The sequence below is a fragment of the Ischnura elegans genome, chromosome 1 (genome assembly GCF_921293095.1).
Source record: "Ischnura elegans chromosome 1, ioIscEleg1.1, whole genome shotgun sequence".
NCBI lineage: Eukaryota > Metazoa > Arthropoda > Insecta > Odonata > Coenagrionidae > Ischnura > Ischnura elegans.
The window spans coordinates 49,291,258-49,317,634 of record NC_060246.1 but is presented as its reverse complement, the minus strand read 5'-3'; the positions used below and the strand labels follow the sequence as shown (position 1 = coordinate 49,317,634).

At 37.9% G+C, this 26,377-nt stretch overlaps 1 protein-coding gene across 4 annotated transcripts in view; it reads left to right on the top strand.

Moving 5' to 3' along the window:
- The window catches only part of LOC124159619 (G protein-activated inward rectifier potassium channel 3-like), an 84,958-nt gene that overhangs the window by 13,248 nt on the left and 45,333 nt on the right, over positions 1–26,377 (top strand). For 2 of the 4 annotated variants that reach the window (XM_046535553.1, XM_046535546.1), the window contains exon 1: positions 22,994–23,324. In XM_046535553.1, the coding sequence (XP_046391509.1) occupies positions 23,146–23,324 (179 nt within the window). In that variant the 5' untranslated portion in view covers positions 22,994–23,145. Of the gene's footprint in view, positions 1–14,807; positions 14,936–21,784; positions 21,901–22,993; positions 23,325–26,377 lie in introns of those variants that run through there. The other 2 variants (XM_046535563.1, XM_046535539.1) reach the window with 2 other exon arrangements.

Below are 26,377 nucleotides of genomic sequence, written 5' to 3'. Positions count from 1 at the left end.
GTACATCGGTCAATTGTGATAAAGTTATGAGGATAGGTACATGGAACGTGAGATCACTTAGGACTTGCGGTAAGCTAGGAAACCTCAAGGTGGAAATCGAAGTGCTAGGAATCAGCGAAATGAAGTGGCCTGAGGATGGAGACTTGTCGAGTGGAAGCTATAGGATTATACACACTGTATCTCTAAACGGTAGTGCTGGGGTTGGGATAATGCTCAGAAAGAGCGCCGGAATGCGTGTGAAAAGCTTCCTACAGTACAGTGAAAGGATAGTTGTGGTAAAGTTAGATACTAAGACGGTAGATACCGTAGTGGTACAGGTTTACATGCCTACCACAGACTACGAGGATGAAGAAGCTGAATACGTCTACGATGATGTCAGGGAAGTAATCAAACAGGTAAGGGGTGAAGAAAACCTTATTATTTTAGGTGATTGGAACACTGTCGTCGGCGAAGGTCAGGATGGAAAAATAACCGGAAAATATGGATTAGGAAATCGAAATGAAAGAGGAGAAAGGCTCCTGGAATTCTGCACAGAACACAAATTAGTGGTTTCCAACACGATATTTAAGAATCACATGCGAAGAAGATATACATGGAAAATACCAGGAGACAAAAGACGATTTCAACTAGACTATATTTTAGTTAAGCAGAGGTTTAGGAACCAGACAAAGGACTGAAAAGCTACCCGGGGGAAGATATCGACAGTGATGATAATCTAGTAATGATGAAATGCCATCTGAAATAGAAGAAATCAGGGAAGAACGCATGGCAATTGGAGAAACTAAAGGATCCAAAAAATCAACAGGCCTCTCAATGAGTAGTGGGGAGTAAGATAGGATTAGATCAGACTGAAAAATCAGTGGAGAAAAACTGGACAAATATCAAAAGTGGGCTTCAGGAGGCAGCTAGAGAAGTTCTTGGGAGAAGAAAATTTGTTAAGAAAAAGCCGCATGGATCACGGATGAAGTCCTAGAATTCTAACCTCATTGAAGAACGGAGAAAGCATAAGAACGCAAATACTGAAGAAGGACAGGCTTGCTACAAGAGAACAAAGAACGATATTTGCCGCAAAGCGAGGAAAGCCAGAGAAACATGGATGAGGAACATATACAAGGACGTGCAAAATAACCTCGCAGGAGGGAAAGTGGAAGCGGCCTATAGAATAGTGATGAACCATTTCAAGGAACGAAGCACAAGATATAATACCTTAAGGGACAAGAATGGAAATATTCTAATTGAAAATGAAGACAAACCGAGAGATGGAAGAAATACCTGGAGGAAATATACAACGGAAGCATACTTAGCTAAAAACTTATCGAAGAGGAAAGTGAAGTTGAAAAGGATGGCAAGAGCATCTTAAGATCGGAATTAGACGCTCCAATAAGACACCTGCGGAAGAATAACGCCCCAGGAATAGATGACATTCCAGCAGATCTAATCAAAAATGCTGGAGAAAAGGTCTTAACTGTGTAAAACTATCTGCGATATGTACTCAACAGGAGATTTTTCTAGTGACTTCGAGAAGAACGTCATCATTCCCATACACAAAAAGAAGGGAGCAGAGAAGTGCGAAGACTTAAGGACCATAAGCCTGACGACACCTGCGTCGAAGATTCTGATAAGAATCATTTACAGGAAAATAGAACGAAGAGCAGAAGAATTCCTGGATGAGGATAGATTCGGATTTAGGAAAATCAAGTGTAGTAGAGAAGCAATTTTGGCTCTTAGGCTTCTTGTAGAGAAGAGAATGGAGATGCACAAACAGATTTCATAGCATTTGTCGATTTAGAGATGGCATTTGATAACGTGGAATGGAATTCAGTGCTTAGAATTCTGAAAGAAATCGGAGTGCTCTACAATGATCGTATAATTGTTCATAGTTTGTATAAAAACCAAGTAGCTTTGATCAAATGTGGACCCAACTTTGCAGAAGCAAGAACAAGAGAAGGGGTGAGACTAGGGTGTGCACTTTCCCCCTTAATTTTTAATGTTTGCATAGAGAAAGCCATCAATGAAATCAATGAGTAAGCTTCGGGTGTCAATATCCACGGAGAAAAAAATTAGTATGCTGCGATTTTCTGACGACATGGCAGTCATAGCCGAGTCAGAGAAGGATTTGAAGAAGACTTTGACAAATTGGAAAGAGCAATGGCCAGATATCAGCTGAAAATCAACATAAAGAAGACAAAAATGTTAGTTTGCAGCAGTGGCGTAACTAAGGGGGGATGAGGGGGATAGATCCCTTCCAAAAGCCTCAGAGAAATGAAAATAATATTCAAAACTATTGTCTAGTTTTTACTTCTATTAAATTTTAACGTAACCTTTTAATGAAACCTAAATTTTAAGCGCTAGAATTATGTAAAATGTATTTGCAAGCATATCATTTTTCCAAAATTTTCCTTAGCACTTCATCGTTACTTACACGGTCAATCCGTTTTATCTTCATCATTCTTCGGTAGAACCACATTTCGAATTCTTATACTCTTGACGTCGCTATAAAAAGGTTTGCTGATAGGAGAGAGAAATGGAGAGCTGCGTCAAACCAATCTTAGGATTGTTGACTTATGATGATGATGATTACCAATTTTGGATTTAAAATGCTATCTCAAAAAACGTGTGTAAGAAAGTAAAGCGGATGAATGAGAGATTGCATTTTTTTTTAATCCATCGAGTTTTGAAAATTTTGCTCTAAATTTAATATGAAAAATAAAAGGTACATTGCGTCTACAGATAGCTTTAATCAATCCACGAGCGGATATTTCACTCGTTAGATAGAGATGTTTTGGGCCCCGTAAGGCCCCAAGATCATTCTACGAACATACGCATCTGCAATTTCATTGTACTTACGTATATTTAACGTGTTTCTCTCACAGGGACAATTACTCCTTCGGTTTTTTTCCGATTTATCCCGTTTCAGAGTCTTCCAGGTTCCCAACGCTCATGTTGTACAGCCTCTATGTGAGATAGATATGTTTGCAGAAAATTTGTTCCGATCCTTTCAGTTCTTTTTGAGTGATTAAGTAGCAGTCAGACTGATTCCATTTTCAATACTACAGGATTCTGTTGGGGCTGGATTATTCCTTTATATTGCTTCTTCTGACAACGAAGGAATAATTGCATTGCATATTATCTTGCGTGATAGCATCTTAATTGATGGAAATTGAGCATGTAATAAATCTTATACGTTTCAGGAATTGGCTTTGCGTCCAGGGCAAAATAAATTAACTGCCGAAAGAGTTATTTAAAACTTAGTGATAAAAATTCACGTCGAGAAAATTATATAACTAAAAGAAGGAATTAAGTGTCCTCAGCCGGCGTAGGGCTCTCAGATGGACGGCGGTCGGGGATCGAACCCGTTCCTCCGCGCCTCACCAGCGCTTTCCATTATGATGGTGGCTGGTGTGGCGCACTTCCTATCGAGGGAGGCGTCACACCTGATGTAGTGCGCTCTTTTAAGGCCGTTTTGCCATATCCACCTAGGGAGAAGGCCCGATCGCTGGCGTGTGACGTCACTCATTGTAGTGCTACCGCCAGAGCAAGTAGCCGTGGTGCTGTCTGCGACGCTGTTTAAGACACCGTAATGAAAAGATAATCGATGCTTATTTTACTTAGTCAATAAGAAAATAGTCTGCGGGTTCCGAGAAAATACTTACACGCATAAATAATAATATTTTCAAATTGAAACGATTCTTAATATTGCGTATAATCCAAGTTTTATATAACCTCACCGTTCTCCAGAAAACAGAAAATATTTTATAACTGATTCCTTGACCTGTCACGTTATCTTATGTTATGGAAGTTAAGCAAGAAGTATTTACGCCGAAAATAAAATATTTGTTGTTAAGTTTTGGCGTAAACGCTTAAAATCCTACCCTAGAGCCTGACGAAATAAGATTTTTTAATGATAATTGCCAGTGAAACATAATGCCGTTGACACAACTGCTATTATTACGCTCGAACTAATCAAAATGCAGGCAAAAATTACGTATAGTCCCGTCTCACTTACTAAAACGTACCCGTACCTGGCGCTTAAGTATTTGAAATATTATTTGGGATGAGCGAAAGTCTTACATTAATATCACTCCTGTAGACGTTTCCATTTAATAAATAATCTGAGAGTCCTGCCAAATCACCAGCATAAATAATTGTATAGAAAAACATGATATCTCTTAAATTACACTTCAGATCTTACTTACTGTACATGAAGTCATTACCACAAGGAATTTTATAGTTACAGGGAAAAAAACCACAGAAATCAAATACAGATATGTTATATTTTCATTAGTCAATCACAATAATATCTGCAATGTTTTCTTCTTACCCTTATCTAGTTAGGCGAAACAAATACTGTCCTTCTCTTTTAAACAAAATTTAATTAACAACTATGCATTTTCAAAAGCCATAATAACTATCTTCAATAGTTTCTCCGTCGAATGTCCACTGTTACATCATCCACTTACAAAAAACAAATCCACATCCACCATAGTTTTATATGTCACTTCTACCGCTACGTCTTTCTGTCTTCTAGATGATAGTTCGGTAACTGTAAAGAAATGGCACCTCCCTCCAATCTGGGCAACTTTAATTCAACATGAATCCTCCCCATCTTCTCGTGCAAGGCCACAGATTTTTTTCTGATATCACTCGATGTGAAGTGAATCTCACACACCTAAAATTAATAAATAAGACAATACCATGTGAATTACTTCGTCATTTCATTTCCACATTCTGTATTTTGCATGAGAAATATATTTAAGGACTAGGCTAGTAAATATAGGAGATGAATATATACCACAATGATATTTTTTATTTTAAACTAGAGCATAAGATAATTTGAAATGATGAAAGCCGGACGCCGCGCCGTTTAGTTCCGGTTCATCGCACCACACACGATTGTAAGAGAAAAACGCATATTTCCATTTACGGCAGTCTAGACGCACAAATAACCTATATAAGTTCCTGACGAGACTCAATGAATTTCTCATGATTAACACTTTATGCATATACACAAGATCATATTAATTTGAAAGCAAGAATTGCTAAAAATGTATGTGCTTTCCTCTGTAATATAAGGCACGAAGCCAAAAATATAATGACTGTGGTAGCTTCATCGAAAATACCCTAGCTTTTCAAATCTAAATTGCTAACGTATACATAAATAAGCATTTTTACTGAGTCTCCGACGACTAACACACCAAAGGGCAAGCTAAGAAAAAATATTCGATCCTGTAAACTCGGCTGCTAATTCCCCGTAACTCCTTCAACCACACGTTTACTTAACGAAAGAATACAAAAATGACAACTAAAATAGAAGAATTTTCAAATGAACTGCCGCCACAATACTTTAAATCCCCACTTGCAGTACTGGAGTCATTCATCAACATCCCCAAGCCACATCTGGTTAGAAATTATCTGCAAATAATTACAGCGAGAAAGGGTACATACCTACTGTTTTTCTTGGTGGTGAAATTATCTCTCTTGATCGCCCAATTCCACTTGGTCTTAATCTCAGGATCTTTTGGAAAGCTAAAAACTTGAACTTAGGGTCCAGTCCGGGAGTTTTCTTCGCATCCTGGCACTACACTCGTGGGAAGGCATTTTTGTTAAAAATGCCTCTCAAACACGTTTTTGAAGCCGAGTGAATGAAATTCAAGAATAAAGGAAACTTCACTATCCTCAGAAACTACAATTATCACCAACAGACACCACAAAAATCCCAGAAATGTGGTAAAACGTAACGTAAATTCACACGTAAACAACGTAGTCTCCAACAGCAGCCGGCAAAACACAGCACTACTCGTGCTGACGTCAGAGCCAAAACCGTCACTTGTGATATGTGTCACCGTTCTCTCTATGTGGCTATGGTTTTACACGGAGCTCGTCATTGCCTAGGTTAGGTCTGAAAACGTGTTGAATTTACGAATATGCGAGCTTAGAATTAGAGCAGGGGCAATTTTTGCCCTATCGCATCCACGCATTCCCGCATATGTTCTTGCAATTCACCGCTTTACAGACGCAATTTTGATTGCGCCTTCGTACACACGTCAGATTTCTGTTGGAGCCGTGCTTCTTCACAGGATCCCTGCGGCCTTGTGAGAGGAAGGGATGTTCACAACTCGAAGGCATTGCATGGCGTCAACAAAAAAATCTTAGAATTTTCAGCTAGCGTGAGTCTTTTCGGCACAAGAGTATCATCGTTTCATATCGTGGGATTGATGGCTATTCTTTCGATTTTTGTAATATTTTACCTCATTGTATTAAGCAACACATGGCACTTCCGAGTTCCGTGCGCAATTACATACGGATTTTGCTGGATTAAAAGTGTTTAATAGCATTGCAGTCATTTTGATGATATAATACTAGAGTGGGACGTCCCGAAGGGCATTTTTCCCGCAATGCTTTTGCGGTAGTTCGTTCTGAAGTACATGATCATTACTTTTCCGTGGTCTGTCGTAAATGGAGAACCATTTCAAATTTTGTAAATTTTCATCGCAATGGATGAAAAGATATGGCTCGCAGCAAAACATCAATTGTGGAAGCGCGAAAGTGATGTTTTAATATATTTAAATTCTTAAAGATAATGATTGTATTACTTACGAATCCACCTCAAGAAAATTCAAGCTAATATGGGTTTTCTTAGCGTATGGCAAAACTGCGCGAAAGAGCCGAAACAAATTTTCATGGAACCTAGTAAATACCGCGTATTCTTCGTGTTTTCGTGGTTAGCGAAAATTCAATGCTTCTACATGTAAGGAATTGCTCACAGGGGTATGAGTGATCCAAACAGATTAGCGAAAAGCGGCTTGGTGCGTGTAATTTTTCGCAAAAAAATAAAATTTTTGCATCACTTATATGTTATCCGGGAAATTGCATGCGAAAAGGCTTTGCGCAAGTTGACTGCCACGGCATCACACACATTGAGGTGGATCAAAACGCGTTTGCGTGACTTTTTTAGAAGTGATTAGAACAAATGACGATGAATTTGAATTGTGTTTTTTTTCATTTATTTGTAGTAAGAGATAAATCCTGGACGAAATGAAACACATAAGAGTCTAAAAATAATCGATGATGTACATGTAAATCGAGTCGGGACTTGGAATGGGAAGTTACTGATGTTTTAGTAAATAGAAAAATTCATGTAGGTAATAACGGTTCCACCATATTTTCAGTAAGTCAAATAACAAATTATGTCTACAAAACAATAGCATTCCCAGACGGCATAGCACTCCCCGTATCTAATTCGTGTCAAGATAGTATCCATTGACCAAGGGTATACTATGCCGCTCCGTCGCTTACGGCCTGTCGACGAAGCGTGTACGAAGCATGTCAATGTCCGCTGCGAAGCGCGTACGAAAGGATACGAAGCGCGCAGGAATACATTAGCGCCCGTAGGCCAGTAGCGACTCTATTATGCCAGCAAAGAACGTTGGGAATTGGAAATTCTTTAAGATACACAAGGTCCCAAGTAATTTTATCGATTAAGAGTAAATTCTTATTTATTTTGACACTAAATTAGACATTACATAGCCCACGAGCATTGAAAAGCTTTCCCTGGAGCCTGACGAAATAAGAATTTTTCAATGATAATTGCCTATGAAACAAGATCGTTGACACATGTGCTATTATTATGGTCGAATTCATCAACATGCGAGCAAAAATATACGTATAGTTCAGCCGCAGCTACTAAAACGTACCCGTACCGGGCGCTAAGGTATTTGAAAAATTACTGAAGATGAGTGAAGTCTTTATGTCATTTCAGTAGATGTATCAACGTAATAAAAATCTGTAAGTCCTGCCAATTCACCAGCATAAACATTTGTACAGAAACATGATATCTCTTTAATCACAACTCAGATCTTACTTACTATGCATGAAGTCATCACCACAATTAATTTTAAAGGTAGGAAAGAAAAAAAAAACAGAAATACAATAAAGATATAATATATTTTCATAAGCCAATCACGTTAATACCTGTATTTTTCTCTTCTAACCCAAATCTAACGTAGCGAACAAATACTCTTATTCTCTTTCGAACAAAAATTATTTTAAAGAGCTCTGGTGGAAGCCATAATAACTATCTTCATTGGTTTCTCCGATGAATGTCCACAGTCGCAACATCCACTTACAAAAAAAACAAACCCATATCCACCATAGATCTAGAAGTCACTTCTACGACTATGTCTCTCTGTCTTCTAGATAATAGTTTGGTAACTGAACTAATGGCACCCTCTTCCATTCTGAGCACCTTCAATTCAATACGAATTGTCTTCTCGTCCAATGCCACAGGTTATTTTCTAATATCACAAGGTGTGAAGTGAAGCTGACACACCTAAAATTAATAAATAAGAAAATAGCATGTAAATTACTTGGTCATGTCATTTCCAATTTTTGGAATTTCTGTATGAGAAATCAAATTGCCAGCCTAGTAAATACAGGGGATAATTGTATGCCTCTGTATTTTTTTAATTTAAACTATAGCATAAGATAATTTGAAATAATGAAAGCCGACGTATAATACACCAAAGGGCAAGCTAGACAAGAATATTAGATTCTATAAACTTGGCAGCTTATTCCTAGTAACTTCTTTAACCACACGTTTACCGAACGAAAGAATACAAAAAAAGACAGCTAAAATGAAAGAATTTTCAAATGAAATTCTACTACAATATTTTTAATCACCACTTTCAGTACTGGAGTCGTTCATCAACATCCCGAAGTCAGTTATAACTAGAAATTACATCCAAATAATTACAGCGAGAAAGGGTACATACCTTACTGTTTTTCGTAGGGATGAAATTTTTCTCTTCTTATTGCCCATATGCACTTTTTCTTCAACTCGGGATCTTTTGGAAAGCTAAAAACTTTAACTTTGGGTCCAGTCCCGGAGTTTCTTTGACACACGAAAGGCATTTTCAACAAAAACCTCACAAACATGTTTCTGAAGCCCAGTGAATGAAATTAAAGAATAAAGGAAACTGCACTTTTCCCAGAAACTGTAATTTTCACCAACTTAACCACAAACATCTCTGAAATGTGGTGAGACGTAACGTAAACAACGCGATCTCCAACGGCAGTCACCTGCGGTTGGGCCTTATTTATCGAAAGAAAATATTCCCAGAAATTCACTCGAAAGAAAATAGTCCCAGACCGGATACGAATCATGCACGAAGGGTGTATAAGTATCCAGATACGAACTGGATACCAGTGTGTCATATGTCAAGTCACGAGTATTTTGCAAATTAAGGCGTATGTGATACAATTTTATCGATGCATATGAATTTGCTCGTCCCCTTGTATCATTTTTATATCTTCCTTTCGTCATTAAAGGAAATAAAGAAACAAAACCTTTCCAGTAACTTCCTAAGCGCGATTTCTTGTACCTTGATGGTCCGCCCTCATATCCAAATACGTAAAATACCTGTGCCGTCTGGGATCTGCTTCGTCAGTTAAACTACTATCATAAAAGGAGCTTGATCTTTTCATATGGGCAGATTTTATTTATTTATTGGGAGCCTGTAAACACTTCTTTACGAATAATGAAAAATATCGAGTTTATGATAGCATAACCGCAGACTACTTTAGTATGGTCTTCAGATTTTACTGTCGGAGACCCCTTCTCTTATACCAACCTGAAAGTGTATAATAAAAGCTCTAAACACATGCACTTTCGCCTTGATAATGACAAATGTAGCTATATAGTTCGTCGAAACCTTGGTGGGTCAACAATAATCTATATATATGCAAAAGTGTGGTGAATATATGTTACCTATCATACGGATCCACAAAATTCGCCATCTTACCTTTAGTTGGTCTAGCTAATACTAAAACTTCAGCTACAATGCAAAATAGTAAACTAAATTAGCTTAAAAATCTCAGATTGAAAAAATGAAATAATCGACAAAACCGCGCGTCTGAGTTAAAATGTCTAAAAATGACAATATTATTGATGCGCCAGTTTTGATGACCAGACCAGATTGGCCAAATTTGAACTCAATGCACATCAGCGATCTCGAAGTGTGAACTTCCGTTAGAAGATTTTTGTTCGACTTTGGCGGGCAGTGGAATGCTATATATTCACTCCTAAATTTCATTGATGATCTTCAGTGAAATTTAGGAGTTCTTATGCGGAGTCAGTGGAGCGGATTTTTGTTCCTTTTTTCGTCGCTTATTATGCAGAAGTTTAACACTGATAAATGGTTATCAGTCGAGTTTTTAATCCCACTGGATTTAATCTATTTTGTGATGTGATTGGCTGCTTTATGGAAAATCAGATGAACAAATATTCTAGTTCCCTACATGCTTCTTTGACGTATTAGCGTTAATATTGCCGAGAATTTGCGCGCACATGAGGCCACGTCGTTACATGTTGTGTGTCACTTTGTACGTGTCTTTTCATGCTCCTCGTCGAATTAACGGGCTCACCGTCATGGCAGGCCATTCTACCAGCCTGGAAAATAACGCGATTCTAACAATGGCAGTATTCGGTCAAGGCGTTTGTCTACAGTTACAAAATAGTTTCAATAGCCGTAAAATGGATGTTTTTACGACCATTGGAGGCGTATTTCAGTGTCGATATATAAAGACCGTAGAGCTCAATTCCTTTGGGTCATTCCATGTGAATTCAACACACCTCTCAACCCGACCACTTCAGATTTCTTTCAAATTTGGTGTATGCAATGGTACTGGTAAGTGATGGAAAAATACCAATTTGTAGAGGTATATGATGATTTTGACAAAAGTTACAGGCCCGCAAATGTTGTAAATTTGTCGAAATTTCAGCGTGTCTCTCTAAAGGTAAATGACTATAATTCCGGTTCTATTCAAGGTAGAAAGATGAAACTTATGTTTTTGGAAAGGTAATATGTAGGGCTTTACATTGATATACAACATGGCCTATTTATAATAATTTCAATACTCGAGGTCATTGACCTTGACCTTTGACCTTGAATATCTCAAAACACCCCCCCTTCAAATTTTTTAATAAAAATATATGTTATTGCTCGTACATTTTACTACACGCATACAAAATATCAAGATGGCACACTTAAGGCATCATGCCCAAAAAATTATTTGTCTACGGAACTACACAAGCAAAATGCAAGAAGTACCACTTAAATATGAAATGCCCATTGTTGAATGGTATAGGTCGTGGCTATATCATTGCAGTGTTACAGAAAACAATATGATGGGTAGCTTCAATGAAAATACAGTTAAAATTGGTAAAAACCAGGGGTGGTTTCAAAGTGGGGCTATGGGGGCTTATCCCCCCAGGGACCTCAAAATGTTGCTTCGGCATGGTCATGTCTTCATCGTGATGGGAAGTCGGTGTATAGTTGAAGGTACATGAAGGAATATTTACTTTGCTACACTGAAACAACTCTTGTGCTGTCAATATATGGTTATCAAAAGGTCTCTTGAGGCTTGCAAGTGAGGCTAGTCTTTTTACAGTCCCTGCAACCCCATCACAAGGTCCTTTGCCATGAGCTGTTGTAAAAAAATGCCATTCTGTAGTGACATCAAAGCCTTCCTGATGGTAGCTCAGATTGATGTAATTTTTTTCTGTTTTTGTATTGGGCAGCACATCCATCCGAAAAATAATAAATGTGCTTTGGAGTTAAAAAGTGGCATTTCAGGAAATTGATGAAATTGCGCTGGAAACAATACACACATACGGTATCATGATGAAGGCAGTCAGATATTTCTACATATGACACATGTTGTATTTATTAGAGGTAACGTCTCTATAGTAAGCCACGAATGGATGAATTGTGGCCTGTCAGTTATTCCAGTAAAATCCTTGAACTTCATCTTGAATGATGAAGGAGTAGTTCTCTGCAAAATCACAAACCACAAGATATTCATTCACATTGAGTTCTTCTTTTGTAGTTTTAAATAATTGTGACTGCTGTTGTGTTATAAATGAGTGTGGTATTATATGCTTTAAACTGGATGAAAATGCTTCTAGGAAATCATCCGTTGATTTTGTTAAAGTCTCTAAAACTGCCCTGCCAGTGGTTAACAAACACTTATACGACACTTAATCTATGCCAAGAGTAGACCTATACAAACAGTATAGGTTCCACTAGCACCCGCAAGAACACAGTGCTTCGGCCGCCATTCACAAAATTTGGAGAATCCAATTTATAAATCTGGATATGTTTCCTTGAAATATCTGTACATTTCCTTAAGATTGTGCAACACTGGCTGCTTCTGCTTATGCAGTGTAACTCCATTTTCTTTCACCGACACATAGTCCTTTTTTCCGGGCATCATACGGCTCATGTTATAGTCACAATAAAAGTCACGTACACATGGACTGCTTTCTCACATAATGCCTTAACTGGCTTTGGATTTGGTGTTACCAAAATACCATGTTCTGCCACTAATTGTTTGGCTCTGCGTACCATGTAATCTGAGGCAAAAAATCCTCTCAAGGTTTTCCTAACACTTCAGCTCTTCGGAAGCACAGTCAGAATCTGTGCCTTGTCACATACACTTCTGAACTATGAAACTTATCTTTGAGCTGGGCTATGATTTCACTTTCTGCACTCTCTTCCTTTTCAGGTTGCACCAAATAAGTATGCTCCAAAACTGAGGCTACCTTTTTCAATTTTTCTGTTGGGTAATTTTTCTCATTTTGAAGTCTTTTTTTCACAGGAGATTCACCTAAGCACTGAAGGTTACTATTTAAATAATCCAGGGCAATAGCAGGTGCTATTTCATTTTCAATTACATCTTCTTTGGAAGTTCATCAGCATGTTCTAATAACTTCTGTGATATTTTTTTTTGGCATTTACTGCAAATTTTCCCACCTATCAATACATTAGGTGATTCATTTGCCATCCACTCCTGAACGTCTCTCAAATTTTTCTTTACTCTTGCATGGCCTTCTTCTTTAAATGGATTGCAACAGTACATTTTTGACATGAAAGCCATTTTTCACAAACTACTGTTTCACATAAAAGAAATAGTGCTAAAGTTACTTATGCACTTCACTGTAGTTCCAACTGAAGTCACATCCTGGGACAAGCAACATATAATTAGCTTAAATGACTGTCTGATTCTTACTCATACACTTCACTATAGTTCCAACTGAAGTGACATCCATGGACAAGCAACAGATAAGTAGCTTAAATGACTGTATGATTCTCACTTTAAATTAAACTCTCTGACTCTAATCAGATTAGTCTCTCACACCTTGATTCAATAATTAAAATATGTAATTAGGTTAACTGCAAATTAGTCTTAATTAGATTAACCCCTCAAGCGTGACTTTAAATGCCCGTGGTACCTCTTCCAGCGTATGCAATGCACTGTATGCGTCTTCAAAATGCCATGCCTAAAGCTTGCACGATACACTGAAGGCATCCAAATCTTTCATTAAGAATTCCTATCTCTTAAGCTTCCATTTATGTACTTTTAGTGAGTATATATGAGACATATCTGCCAGCTTTCGTTTTGTGCCTCTTCATTGCCTTTGTTTGTGTGCTCGTATTATTTAATAATATCTTTTCCAGCTGATGCTAGGATGCGTCATCTAGGAGCAGCATGTGTTGGACCCTCAAAGAAGATTTCCACTCACGCTCCGATTTATGTGTTTTCATAGCGATTGTGTGCTCTGTGTGGGGAGAATGGATGCTTTCCTCTGTGGTTCATTATCATCTGCTTTTCTGCCTTATCGTTTCCTTTCTCTTTCATCCTGGCATTAATAGTGAGGGCATGGACCTGAATCTTGCAGCAAAGGAGGGGGTCCGAAAAAATTACCATTTTATCTAGTGTAAATTGGATACCCCTGGGGGGATTAGCCCCCCTAGCCCCTCTTTGAAACCACCCCTGGTTTTTACCAATTTTAACTGTATTTTCATTGAAGCTACCCATCATATTGTTTTCTGTAACCCTGCAATGATATAGCCATGACCTATATTGTTCAACAATGGGCATTTCATATTTAAGTGGTACTTCTTGCATTTTGCTTGTGTAGTTCCGTAGACAAATAATTTTTTGGGCATGATGCCTTAAGTGTGCCATCTTGATATTTTGTATGCGTGTAGTAAAATGTACGAGCAATAACATATATTTTTATTAAAAAATTTGAAGGGGGGGTGTTTTGAGATATTCAAGGTCAAAGGTCAAGGTCAATGACCTCGAGTATTGAAATTATTATAAATAGGCCATGTTGTATATCAATGTAAAGCCCTACATATTACCTTTCCAAAAACATAAGTTTCATCTTTCTACCTTGAATAGAACCGGAATTATAGTCATTTACCTTTAGAGAGACACGCTGAAATTTCGACAAATTTACAACATTTGCGGGCCTGTAACTTTTGTCAAAATCATCATATACCTCTACAAATTGGTATTTTTCCATCACTTACCAGTACCATTGAATACACCAAATTTGAAAGAAATCTGAAATGGTCGGGTTGAAAATGTCACTTTTCTGTGTTGAATTGACGTGGAATTACCCTTTTCTTAATATTTTGGTGTCGAAAATCTAATTTGTTATATTATTGTTTGTGTTATTTATTTTAAATCTCCCTTTTCCTAGTCAACAGTTGTCTTTGGGGACTTTTGGGGACTTGGGAAAGGTGTGACAGTCTCTTCCCTTCCATTGATGTTACCGTTAATGAAGTGTTTCTATTCCCCTGTTGTAATCTCTCATGTATGTAGAGTCATGAAAGTCACCTGGGATTATTTCCTTCAGTTAGTGTTCATGTTTGGTTGTCATAATTCGGGAAAAATATTAATTTAACATGACCCTGGATTGTTATTTTTTCAATTATTTAACTTCTTTTGGTTTCTAGGTGCGTAGGTATAATCGAGAATATGAAGAATGATGGCCAGATGAAGACAAGTGGATGGAAAGAATGGCGGAGGAAGATCTTGGCTGATAAATGTGGAGCACTTGGTGAAGGCTGTGGAAGAGAATCGCGTAAGTTTGATGAGATTGGCTAATGAAAAAAAATATTGGTTCTGCATCTTGATAATATTGGGATTTTTTACCAGTCATGCGTAGGTGTGTGCCTCTGGATGGCTATGAATATAAAACTTGACGCACCCCGTTCCATATTTGAGACCAGTGGTATGAAGCGAATTTATTCTGTTCTCGACGAAATTGTCTATGGTTCTCACTGTTCCCCATTTAGTCGGACTTTACTCATTGACCTTATGACATTACTTCCCAATATGTAGTGTTCTAGAGACATAGGAAACCTACGCACTCCCGTGATGAGAGTTCCCTTAGAATATATATTCAAATAAGATGAAATATTGTTCGGGTGAGACTGTGGCTTCCTTTTCAAGCATTGTGGCACCTCATTTACTGCCTGCCACAAGACTTTTTCTGTCTTGTGTAGCAGAGCCGTGGACTATTTGACTCGTCAAGTATTTTTCTGGTATATCTGCTATTTTATGGTATCTGGTATATTATCTGGTATTTTCTGGTGTCTGGTATATTACCTGATATTTTCTGGTATCTGGTATATTACCTGATATTTTCTGGTATCTGGTATATTACCTGATATATTCTGGTATCTGGTATATTGTGTATAAAAAAGATTAATGAGAGGTTATCAATGTACAAAATAAGGAAAAAAATCGTTTTTACTGCTCACTCAAGCTTGCGAGTAGATATTAGCTCTCTAATTTTCGTTCTTGTGTGACCACATTTTGTTGGCAGGTAGTTGTGAATCGTTCAGCATTTAGCTCAGATCGACGAGCTGTGTTGCTGGGCGATCTCAGAGCGTATTATTTTTTTAGAAAAGCCATGGTAAATCCCCTTGTTTACATTCATGGACTTATATTGGAACATGTTGGTCGTCAATACCATCTATCCGTCCAAGTATATCCATTGTTTGTCCCATGCGAATTTTGTTAGTTTATACCAAGGTGTTACAGTGCAAGTTTCTGGCTGGAAATGTGAATAGGACTAGGAAAGGTAGTGTTCGACCCTGCTAATTTTACAAATGTCTGTTACTACCTTGACAGATGGACCTTGAGTAATATATCCAAAATAGCGCTGAGCTTTAAATGTCCGCTACTTACAAAATTCCGATAGTAGAACACAGTTAGAACTACTGCCTAAATTTGTATTTTTATGAATACTTATTGAAAAAATGTAGGTAGGGTGATTAGGTTCACATTTTAAATTTTTTATTTAATATAGTTATGACTGCAGCAAGGTGCAAACTCTTGTAATTCAACCTTTATCGATCTTATTAAGACAGACATTTCATTAGGAATGGAATTTCTGATTTTATAATCATGCATCTGTTATGACTGCGCGATTGAAAACTGATACTTTTAGCTTGTTAGAAAAACATTTTGCCATCATCCATCGAATTCAAAATTTCCTTACCTACTCAGCGTGTATATTAATCCATTTTGTAAAAAGTGATTTTTACAGCTGTGTGAGTAGAATGCTGCGCTATTTTCATGCAACAAACGTGATTTGACTTCAATTGCACCATTCATTTTTAGATAACTGAAAAGTATTTCGGGGACAAGCGTAAGTTTTTAAATCATGATTTCTTCGTTATATCACGCCTTAAATCAGTTTTTGTTTAATGAAATGAATATTCTATAATTTATACGATTAGACAAATGTCGTCATAGAACCTGCATAAAATGTGGATATCCACCCTATTGGAAAAATTCAATTTAACTGTTCAATAGAAAAGTTATTCAACAGAAAAAAATTCAATTTAAATTTCTCACTTTTCAATTGAACGGATCAATTTTTTCAATTAAACATTTTTTTAATATACAAATTCATCTAATGTGGTAAATTTATAATTTAGGATATGCGTAAATCTAAATTTCACGAATCCCGAGTTCTAAATAAATAAAATATGTAAACAGAAACTGCTACTGAAATCTTTTTTGAAGCAGTGTCGTAAAACTTTAATTGTACTTCCACATTTTCCATCACCTCTAATAATCTTGAATGGTTATCAACAACTACACCAACAAATACCTCACACGTCTTTTTCTAAGATAGACTTCTTTAAATTACTAATGAATATAATTCTGGTAGTGCATTAAGCCAACATAAAACGTTTTTCGCAACAGAAACATGTCACTCATGTTGCTACAAGAACACGGGGATTTCACTTCACACAAACCAATCTGCATGTTACACACTACTCCGACAATGCTTGTAGTTTCTTGTCGGCGACGTAAGGCACGTAAAATAATTATGTTAAATAAATATGCTTACGTGTTAAATACAAATATTAGTAATCGATCAAAAAACTGAAGACTAGCGATGAATTACTAAATGAACACACTGAAACACTACAATCACATAAAGGCTTTCACCATATCACTTAACAGCAAAAACTTACCCACAATTCAGTCAACCACGTGCACGTAAACATGAATAACGGGATAACGGTATCGGCGTTGTTGTAGTTAGCTATCTTCCTTAGTCAGGTGCCGGCATTATACTCAATATCTTTTTATAGGAGAAGTAAGGATTTAACGTACGTAAATGTCGTGATTGTAGCTTTAATTTGCGTGATCACACCATTAGCCTTCATTGGTGGTTTGTGATAATCGTGATAATGAATTCCAGCGGAGACCTTGTGGGGGAATTCAATGAAATATTGAGATTTTCAATTGGATATTTGTGAATTCAATTGAATATTTGAGAATTCAATTGAATTTCCCAATGTTCAATTGAATATTTGTATTACTTAATTGAATATTTGGAAATTCAGTTGAATATTGGCATATACAATTGAATTAAATTGACATTTTTAATTGAATCGGAAGATTTTTTTCTAATAGGGCATATGCAAATTCCAGACAATATTGCATGGAAAGTCTTATGTTGGCTGTCAGTCGATGAAGTATGTACATTAGAGGAGCATATTTTTAAATTTTCTTGAAAATGACAAGCTTTAATTCTCCTACGATCTTCCTTAATCCTGGAGGGTTATCCCCTTGTTAGGATTTTCCATTTTCAAATACTTCTTCCTATTATTAATGCGTTTTAACGTACAATAAATGTTCCTCAACTATCGTTCAATCCAAAGCTTCTCCATAAAAATATCGAAACTATTTCATCACCGACTCTCTTTCCTACCACAACGCATGCAATTTTCGTAAATCCTTGTCTTTGGCAAAAAAGACACTGACAATAGTGTTTGAAGTGTTTACTATGCTTTATGTTTACATCACACCGAGTGGACATGCATGGGAAACAGTGGACAGCCTTGTCTCACTTGTCGGCCAATGTGACTCCTATTTTCATAAGAATAACTCGAGTATTTCTCAATTTGCTCTATCAAATGCCTTTTCAAAATTTTCCTGACAGTCAAAAATCTTGTGTGATTGTTTTATCTCTACTCTGGTCCTAATTACCACTGTCCCATCATTTAGACTTCCCTTCCTGTTTATGAACAGATGGTCGCCGTACCAATTTACCTGTAATTTATATTATAATTAATCTAATTCCTAGGTAATTTCCATTTTAATCCTCACAATGTCTCTTTTACGGACTCCATATCCCCTCCCTACTGTATAATTATGTGCTCTTTTTACTGGTATTCCCTTCTATTAGTATCTTTCAAATCTTCTATGTGCTGCTTCCTAGCCCTTCTGGCATTTATTACCTTTTTGAACCTTGCGTTACGTCTCATTAGCACTAGGTTGTGATCCAAATGCATATCCGCCGCTGGGAAGCTGAACGAGTTATTTGCACAGTTTCTAAAACTGTGTCTGACCATACTGTCCAGCCTTGATGAATCTTTCTGATATCTCTATCCTACTATCCTCTGGACCTTTCCTTGTCTACCGATGCCTGTTACGATGCCATAACCGTGTAAATTGCTTTTATTTATTGTAAAATGATACTGCTTTTTCCCGTCTGTTCTTTCTTCTTCCAAATCAATCCAATCCAATTCACCAATTTAGTTTCCATTTTAACTTTCTTCATACTTCAATTTCCTCATCTCTTCTGGATTTTTGTAAACCTGGATTCACACAATCATTTCCTGTACCTGTTTTCATACCATATGAATGCCCTCTTCCCCATGATTGCTATAGCAATCGTCAATGTACTCCTACCTCCTCTACTTGGTTAGTGGTGCGTGGTGCAATTTTCACCGTCATTGCTACGTTCTCATCTGGCTATCGATTTCATACCACAGCTAGCCCTCCGTAAATTTCGCTTTGTATCTGTCAATCAAGCATTCCCCTATCTTAACTCGCAGTCTTACCACATATCCTCTCCCTTTCTTCGTTTTGTATTTTCTAGCCTCCCCGGCTTAATATTGTCTAAACAGTCCTTATTCCTACATTTATCGCCGCTTTCTCCTCCTGTATTTTTTCGGTTTTCTTTTCTTCATTCGGGAATGTTGCTTTTAAATCTCCACAAAGAACTCTTATGATCGAACCCCGAGGACCTTGTCGCCCCCTTTACCGTTATCGACACTCGCCCCTAAGGCCTCTACGCCTTCGGTTGAGTTTTCGAGGCTCGTTTATTTCTATGCTCTCATACTAGTAGGGAGATTTCTATGCTCGCATACTAGTAGAAACTATGGCCGAAACTTTAGCTTCCCAGAGATTAATTTTCTTGATGAGCAGTTGCTAGTAATGGGTTTTTATTCCCTGGAAGTCTCAAAACTGTAATTTCTATCTTCTTAAAACCGCGATAAAAATTATTTATCTTTTTAAGCCCTACTCACGTGATTCCTTATTGATATTTTTTCAGATGCCTAAATCTACATAACATCATACCAGCCACCTTAAAGTTGTGTGTCAAAGAGTGAGTTTTCATCAGCAGGCTGTGCAACGCATTGCATTCCATGGTTATGAAATGGAGATTCCATAACTCATTCACATAGGTGCGGCGGTGTCCCACCCAGTGTGATCGCTCCATGGAACACGTAGAATAATTCAAGTACACATCTTCAGAAGCTATACTACCTATAGAAGGTTATTAATGAAAATAAGTTCATCCATGCTAGGTTACAATCAAATGTTGGAAAACCATTACTTACTCAATTAGTGCAAAGGATAGAGGAAAACATGCTTTCAATCGCCTTACTGAAGACAGCGATTAATTATGAAAAATACGTTTCTTTTAGTATCTATGATAGTTGAAGGAATGGATGGTATCTTCAATATATCCGCTCTCAAGTCAATTTTTTCTGTCCTTCTCGTGATCCCTTATAATTTTGGACAGCAATGGAATGTTTTCGGTGAGGTCCGCCCATAATTTTCTGTTCGCTCGGATAAAGATCTCTTGCCGCTGGTTAAAAAAAGAAAAAATTGTGGATTTGCAGTCCACAGCAAGTATTACTACTGTCACCGCAAATGAAGGTAGAACGCTGAACTTTAAGCAAAAGTACGATTTTGTGCCGAAGCTCCATAGGGTCGTGTCATGTATCGTTTTACTCATTGTTTATTTGACGACAACAATGAATCATTTAACATTGTTCAAACGTAAACGATAAACGCCCCGCGGCAAATCACTCTACCAAAACGACGATTTTCGCCTCTTTGGTTTATTTTAAGTAAGGGGAACAATATAAACATTTCCTTACATGAGCAGTTTAGAAATATTTTTTACATATAGCATACGTAACTTATATATTCATGTATTCTTCTAAACTTCGGAAATTAAAATCTACCTTTCAGCCATTTTAAAAATCAAGGAATGCGTATAATATAATTTTCAAAAGCTCTTTGCAATGCGAAGATGTCGTTCTCTCTATAAAAATTCAATGAAATGCACCAATCAAATATTTTGCCCGTGACGAGATGAAGAAGACGACCGTTTCGCCGTTTTCATAGTTTTTCGCGTGTTCTTCACTCTTTCAAACTTAGAAGCTAAACTTGTACGTTTAAACAGTGTTTAATGATTCATTGTTGTCGCCAAATAAACAATGAGTAAAACGATGAATGACACGACCCTATGGAGCTTCGGCAGAAAATCCTACATTTGCTAAGTTCAGCGTTCTACCTTTTTTGCGGCGACAATAGTGTTATCTCTTTGGAGGTGTTAGTGATTGAATAGCAATTCCTGCAATGTATTAATATTTTTTTAATATGGTGCTTATGATTTAGTGATGTTTCTTCATTCAATGTGAATTCATCCTTTGCGTCTGATGTAATCTATAGAAGTTACATAAAAAGTGAATGGAATGATTTAAGTCTCGGTAAATCTTTCAGTAAACCTCTGTATGGTCTATTCGTGCCTTTCTACATTTGTAGACCTTAGACGTTTGCTAAATACTAACATTCCATTGCCAAAACGTCACAAAACGGCAACTTAAATTCTTCTGTTCGTACAATAGATAACCACTGAATACTGGTCGCCGCCTGGCATGACTCACCTCCTTCAAACGCCTGTAATATTTTTCGTGGGTACAATAGATTCCTTAGTGTACAGTGCAGTCCCGTACCTATAAATTTGCTTCGGGGGATTCTTTGGTGATATTTGGGATGCCTACACCGGCAATTTTTTGCCAGGTCAATTACTCCGCATCTGGAAACCATACATTTGATTAAATAGGCTATACATTTCGTTTGCACAATGCTGAAATTTGCAAATCATCTTTGGTTTTTACCGAAGGCACAGCCTCCACTCATTTTACCGGCCCGGAGGCCAGTTTAATCATGCACCGGTGACTTTTCTTCGCCACAAATATTATGCTAATATTACTTCGTGTAATTATCAAACCTCATTTAAATTACCTGAATCTTTCCTTTTATTTATCGCTAAATATTGTCCAGTTGCAAATTAGATTTGATTATGTTGTTTTTTTTTCAGCCTGACTCGGTTGTAGACTTGATGAAATGTAACCACATCGAAAAATGGAGCGTCAGAGGATTGCTGCCCCTGCGCTAGTGGTCTCAGCTGATGTATCGCGGACAGTCGCTAGGAGGGTAAATATTTCTGGAGGGGTTGAAGCCCCCAAAGCCTCCCCCCCAGACTTCTTGACTGAAGAAATGGCTTAGTGTAGCAGGCACCTGTGTGTTATCATGCGCTGAAATTAATATACTATTTTACTGGCGTAAATAAATCCTCATTTCGGGGAAGGGGTCTCTTGGCCTTCGTGAAGGGGAGCGGTCACCCCGTAAGTACATCCTTGTGTTATTCCTTGGCGTTTATCATGTTATTACGGATTACTGACAAGGTCTTATATAGGTTCATTTGGGGATGGTTCCTTTATCTGTGCACATCCAACACTTTCAGGAGTTAGGGTTAAACCCTTTGATCCGATGGCTTCGGCCATGTACGACGACTGTACTCTCTTCCTTTGGATATTAGGCATTTCCGGTGCCTTCAGTGACGGTTTCCGCGATCTGCTGGAGCAATCCTCTTTATTTCCGCCAGCCTCTCCAACCATTTTACCCCCTTTGCAATGCGCCATCTATCCCTTCCATACCGCATCATCATCCTTTGGTGACCGTAGCTATAGTGGTGGAATTTTTCATGCATCGGAAAGTAACCATCATCGCATTAATTCATCATCCTCTTAGGTGCTGTTGAGTGGATTCAACTCCTTCATTCCTTTTCCGCTTTTTCTTCTCCTTACGACTCACGTCCTTCACCGAGCTCCTTTGGTTCCCTTCTCCAACAGATCAGTGAAACCTTAACGTTCCTTGTCGCTAGAACAACGAGCTACGCTCGGTTGTATCGAATCTCAAGTTTCAATTGGGGCCCAGTTCCGTAAACCATGTCGCGAGTCGTCTTTGTCACCGCTTTCCTCATTCGCCCATAGTGTTTGATGCTACTACTTCCATCATTGCAAGCACACGCTCCTTGCGATTAACTGGTGCCCTGGGTGAGACGGGCGTCCACAGAGTCGGAGGAATCCCGCCAGATGGCGCAATCACCACACACGACACGTATCTCTTTCGTTCCCGCACCTCCTCTGTCTCCCCTCTCCTCTCCGCGTTTCCCCTCACACTCCTCACTCTCGTCTCTTTCCTTCCTCCCCTTTGCCCCTCCTTTCCCCGTCTACTCGTCCCATTCCCTTCGTCGAGCTTAATTCCTCAACTGCCGCCCGTCGCGTTGCACGGACGAGGTGGAACAGTGAGACAGATTTTCCTTTCGTCTTGAGCCCGCCGCTCGAAATCTTCGCGTCTTGTCTTCGCCATGCCTCGGATCTCCTCTCGCAAGCTGCCATGAAGGATACCGACCTAGAGAACCATGCTCTCTCCTCGGCAAACGACGGCCCCTTGGCTGTCTCGCACGACTCGCCTCTTCTTGCTCTGGAACCGACTCCCGCCGTGATCTCACCCGCTATCAACCGGGTCTCCGACTGCAGTTTGGCCGAGCGCACGGATGGCATCACTCCTAAGAGGTGAGAGGACAACTATCGTATCCGTCTGCGTCGACCACACTAGTGTATCCGCTTCCGTGGCCTCTCAGCCGCGGTCCAGCCCACCCTCTGAATCGTCCAAACTACTCGAATCAAAACATGGGGGACGCAGCCTGGACACGGCGAGTAGACTTGTAGGTGAGGGGGGGAGAAATTCGCGGCGAAGCGGGGTTGCGCCGCTACCCCGGCCACCGTGGCGTGGCAATCGCGTGACGTCAGGATAACAGCCAATCGGAATTGACTGCCAATGTCGTCTGCATATATTGCTGTATTTACGTATTACTTATTATTTTTTCTTATTCCCTTTAACCAGCGCGAATTTAGGGACAGGATTTTGTAGGGATCTTATAAGGATAGGGGTATTACTGCTTCAAATAAGTAAAAAATCCGATTACGCTTCAAAAGCCTTTATTTTGAGCTGGTGTCTGTACATGAAAAATCGTTATTACAACAGAAATTATTCTTTAACAAGCAGGACAGGAGTCCACAAAATTCACACGTAAAGCGGATAAGGATTAGTTTGTAAGAATTAATTGGAACGAAACTCCTATGTACCACTCGTACGTTCTACCAGTCTAAACTAACATTGTAAAAAGTTAGGAAAGCTCAAATCAATAAACATGGGTTACAACCAACACACATTAAAATAATATTTATACATTGAAAATGTAGTCATTATATTAACAAATAAGCTTCCATCATAACAATTAATGTACAAAATTTTATTGTAAATATCAGGCTATATACCGTAATGTGTACTACAGTATAATGTCCTACGTTTGATGCAATATAATTAAATTAGAAGTTGAAACGAAAACCAAATACTGTTTCACAAACTTTTTATATGCTATCAAGACAAATTGTCTTGGTAATGATGTTGAAACTAGTTGATAGCATTAGTAAAATAAGACATTGCAATATTTCCACTGAGTTTTATTATGACACTACGTGTTCCGTCGTTACAAACAACGTTATCAAGTATGGCCAAGCAACACCTGATAATGTTGTTTGTAATGACGAAATGTTAGTGTCATAATAAAAGTCAGTGGAAATATTGCAATGTCTTATTTTACTAATATTAAAACTTCCACCATATCGTGCCCAACATCATACAAGATAGTTGATACCAAATAAAAAGTTTTTGGAACAGTACTTTGTTTTTGTTTCACCATGAATATTTCATCATTCTACTAAGTAACGCCCAAATCAGTTGAGTTTAAATGAGAAGGCTTCAGACATTTTGGTAAGGGTGGAAATCAAATTGGAAATGGGAAGAATTCACTCAGGCAGATGATTCTCGGTAGCCTACTGAACCCGGTCGGCTACAGATGATGTTCGGTTGTCAACCAAATCGGGATTGTTACTGACGATTTTTAGTTGCCTACCTACCAAACATAGTAGGATGTTTCAAAAAGCATATAGCCTACTGTAACCGGTTGGAAAAATTTTCAGCTGCAGTTATCCATTCATATCTCAAAGTGCATTCGTATCAATGAAAAGTAACAAAGTGAATCTTTCCTATTTCCAATTTGGTTTCCACACACACTATTATGGCTGAATCTCTCAAATGTACTTATCATATATCAAACTTAGGAGATTATACTGCACTGTACAGTGTAGAGTACGATGAACAGAAAACCACTACTAATCCATGGTATCTCATTCCAGTTTTTAATCCATATTGCACAAAATTAGTAATCAAATCAAAATTTCTAAACACAGGAGAAATTACTGTAGTGAAAGGGATGTTATTACATATCACATGAATTGAGGTGACTTTTGAAGTTGAAGTAAAGCCAAGGTACAAAACATATTATTATGAAAATATCTTACCATTGTCAATAATGTCACATGATTTAAGACTCCCTTAAAAATTCAAATGTGTTTTGCTGTTAGGATTATGTACATATGCAGTAAAACCTCTATGCAGTGAACCTCTTTACATCATAAACCTCCACACTTCATACCACCCCTGCGGTCAGTTTTACATGTAAATTTATAGGCAAACCTCTCTGTAATGTTAGAGCGTAGGTTTCCGTGGCGATGGTTTGATCTCTGCATTTCTCCAGGGTTTTCTTCCGCGTCAGATTGTTGAAACTGTTGTCAACCAACAATCTGACGCGGAAGAAAACCCTGGAGAAATGCAGAGATCAAACCTCTTTGTAGTGAACCTCTTTATCTCATAAAATACTTGTCATACCAAGGAGATACTCCCGAGACAGCCTAACTACCTCCAAACATCAAATTGCCCAAATTTTGGTCCCCTCCATTGCGATGTAAAGAGGTTTTACTGAATAATTGAGGATCTTAGAAACCAAGAAAGATAAGTGCAATTAATTACCAAGAATTATCAGCTATTATGTAAAAAAATTGCACTAGTCCCCCTAGGCTTCTATGGTCCTCATTTGTTATGTAAAATGAATGACTAAATGAATTAATCTAAAAAATCTTTACACGTGAGAATACAACTCAAAGCAAATTAGCAGTAGGAACACTCGTGTATTTAAAAATTTTGACTGCAGTAACTTTTCAACAGTCTGACTGAACTATTAAATAAAAGCAAACAAAACAATGAGGTGGGAACGGGAAAGATTTTTCTGATTACAGAAAAACCCAACTCTCTGTCTTACTTTGAAATTTGATTAATTTACCCAGCCTTAAATATTTATTTATTTATTTCAAAGGATGGAAAAAATACACTTTTGCATTCAAAAGAATCCTAAGTCTGGAATAATGAACAGTAGTCTCCATGTAAACTTACTAGGAATTTCCAAATTAATCAATTTTAGGGGCGTACAATCCACATTGAAATCATGTAAAACTCAAGGTCGGAAAATGTCAGAAAATTGCAAATGCCCTACTACATGCTTCAAAATTTCCATTAAAAGCTGTCCAGATTTGCCAAAGCAGTATCCACTCCTTTGTTTGAAAAATTTTTTTGAGTGACCTTAAGTGTTTAGGGTGGTAAAACATTTATCCTTGTGCATTTCTTATGGAACAACCGTTTTGGTTACCAAAAATCGAAGGCAGCATTT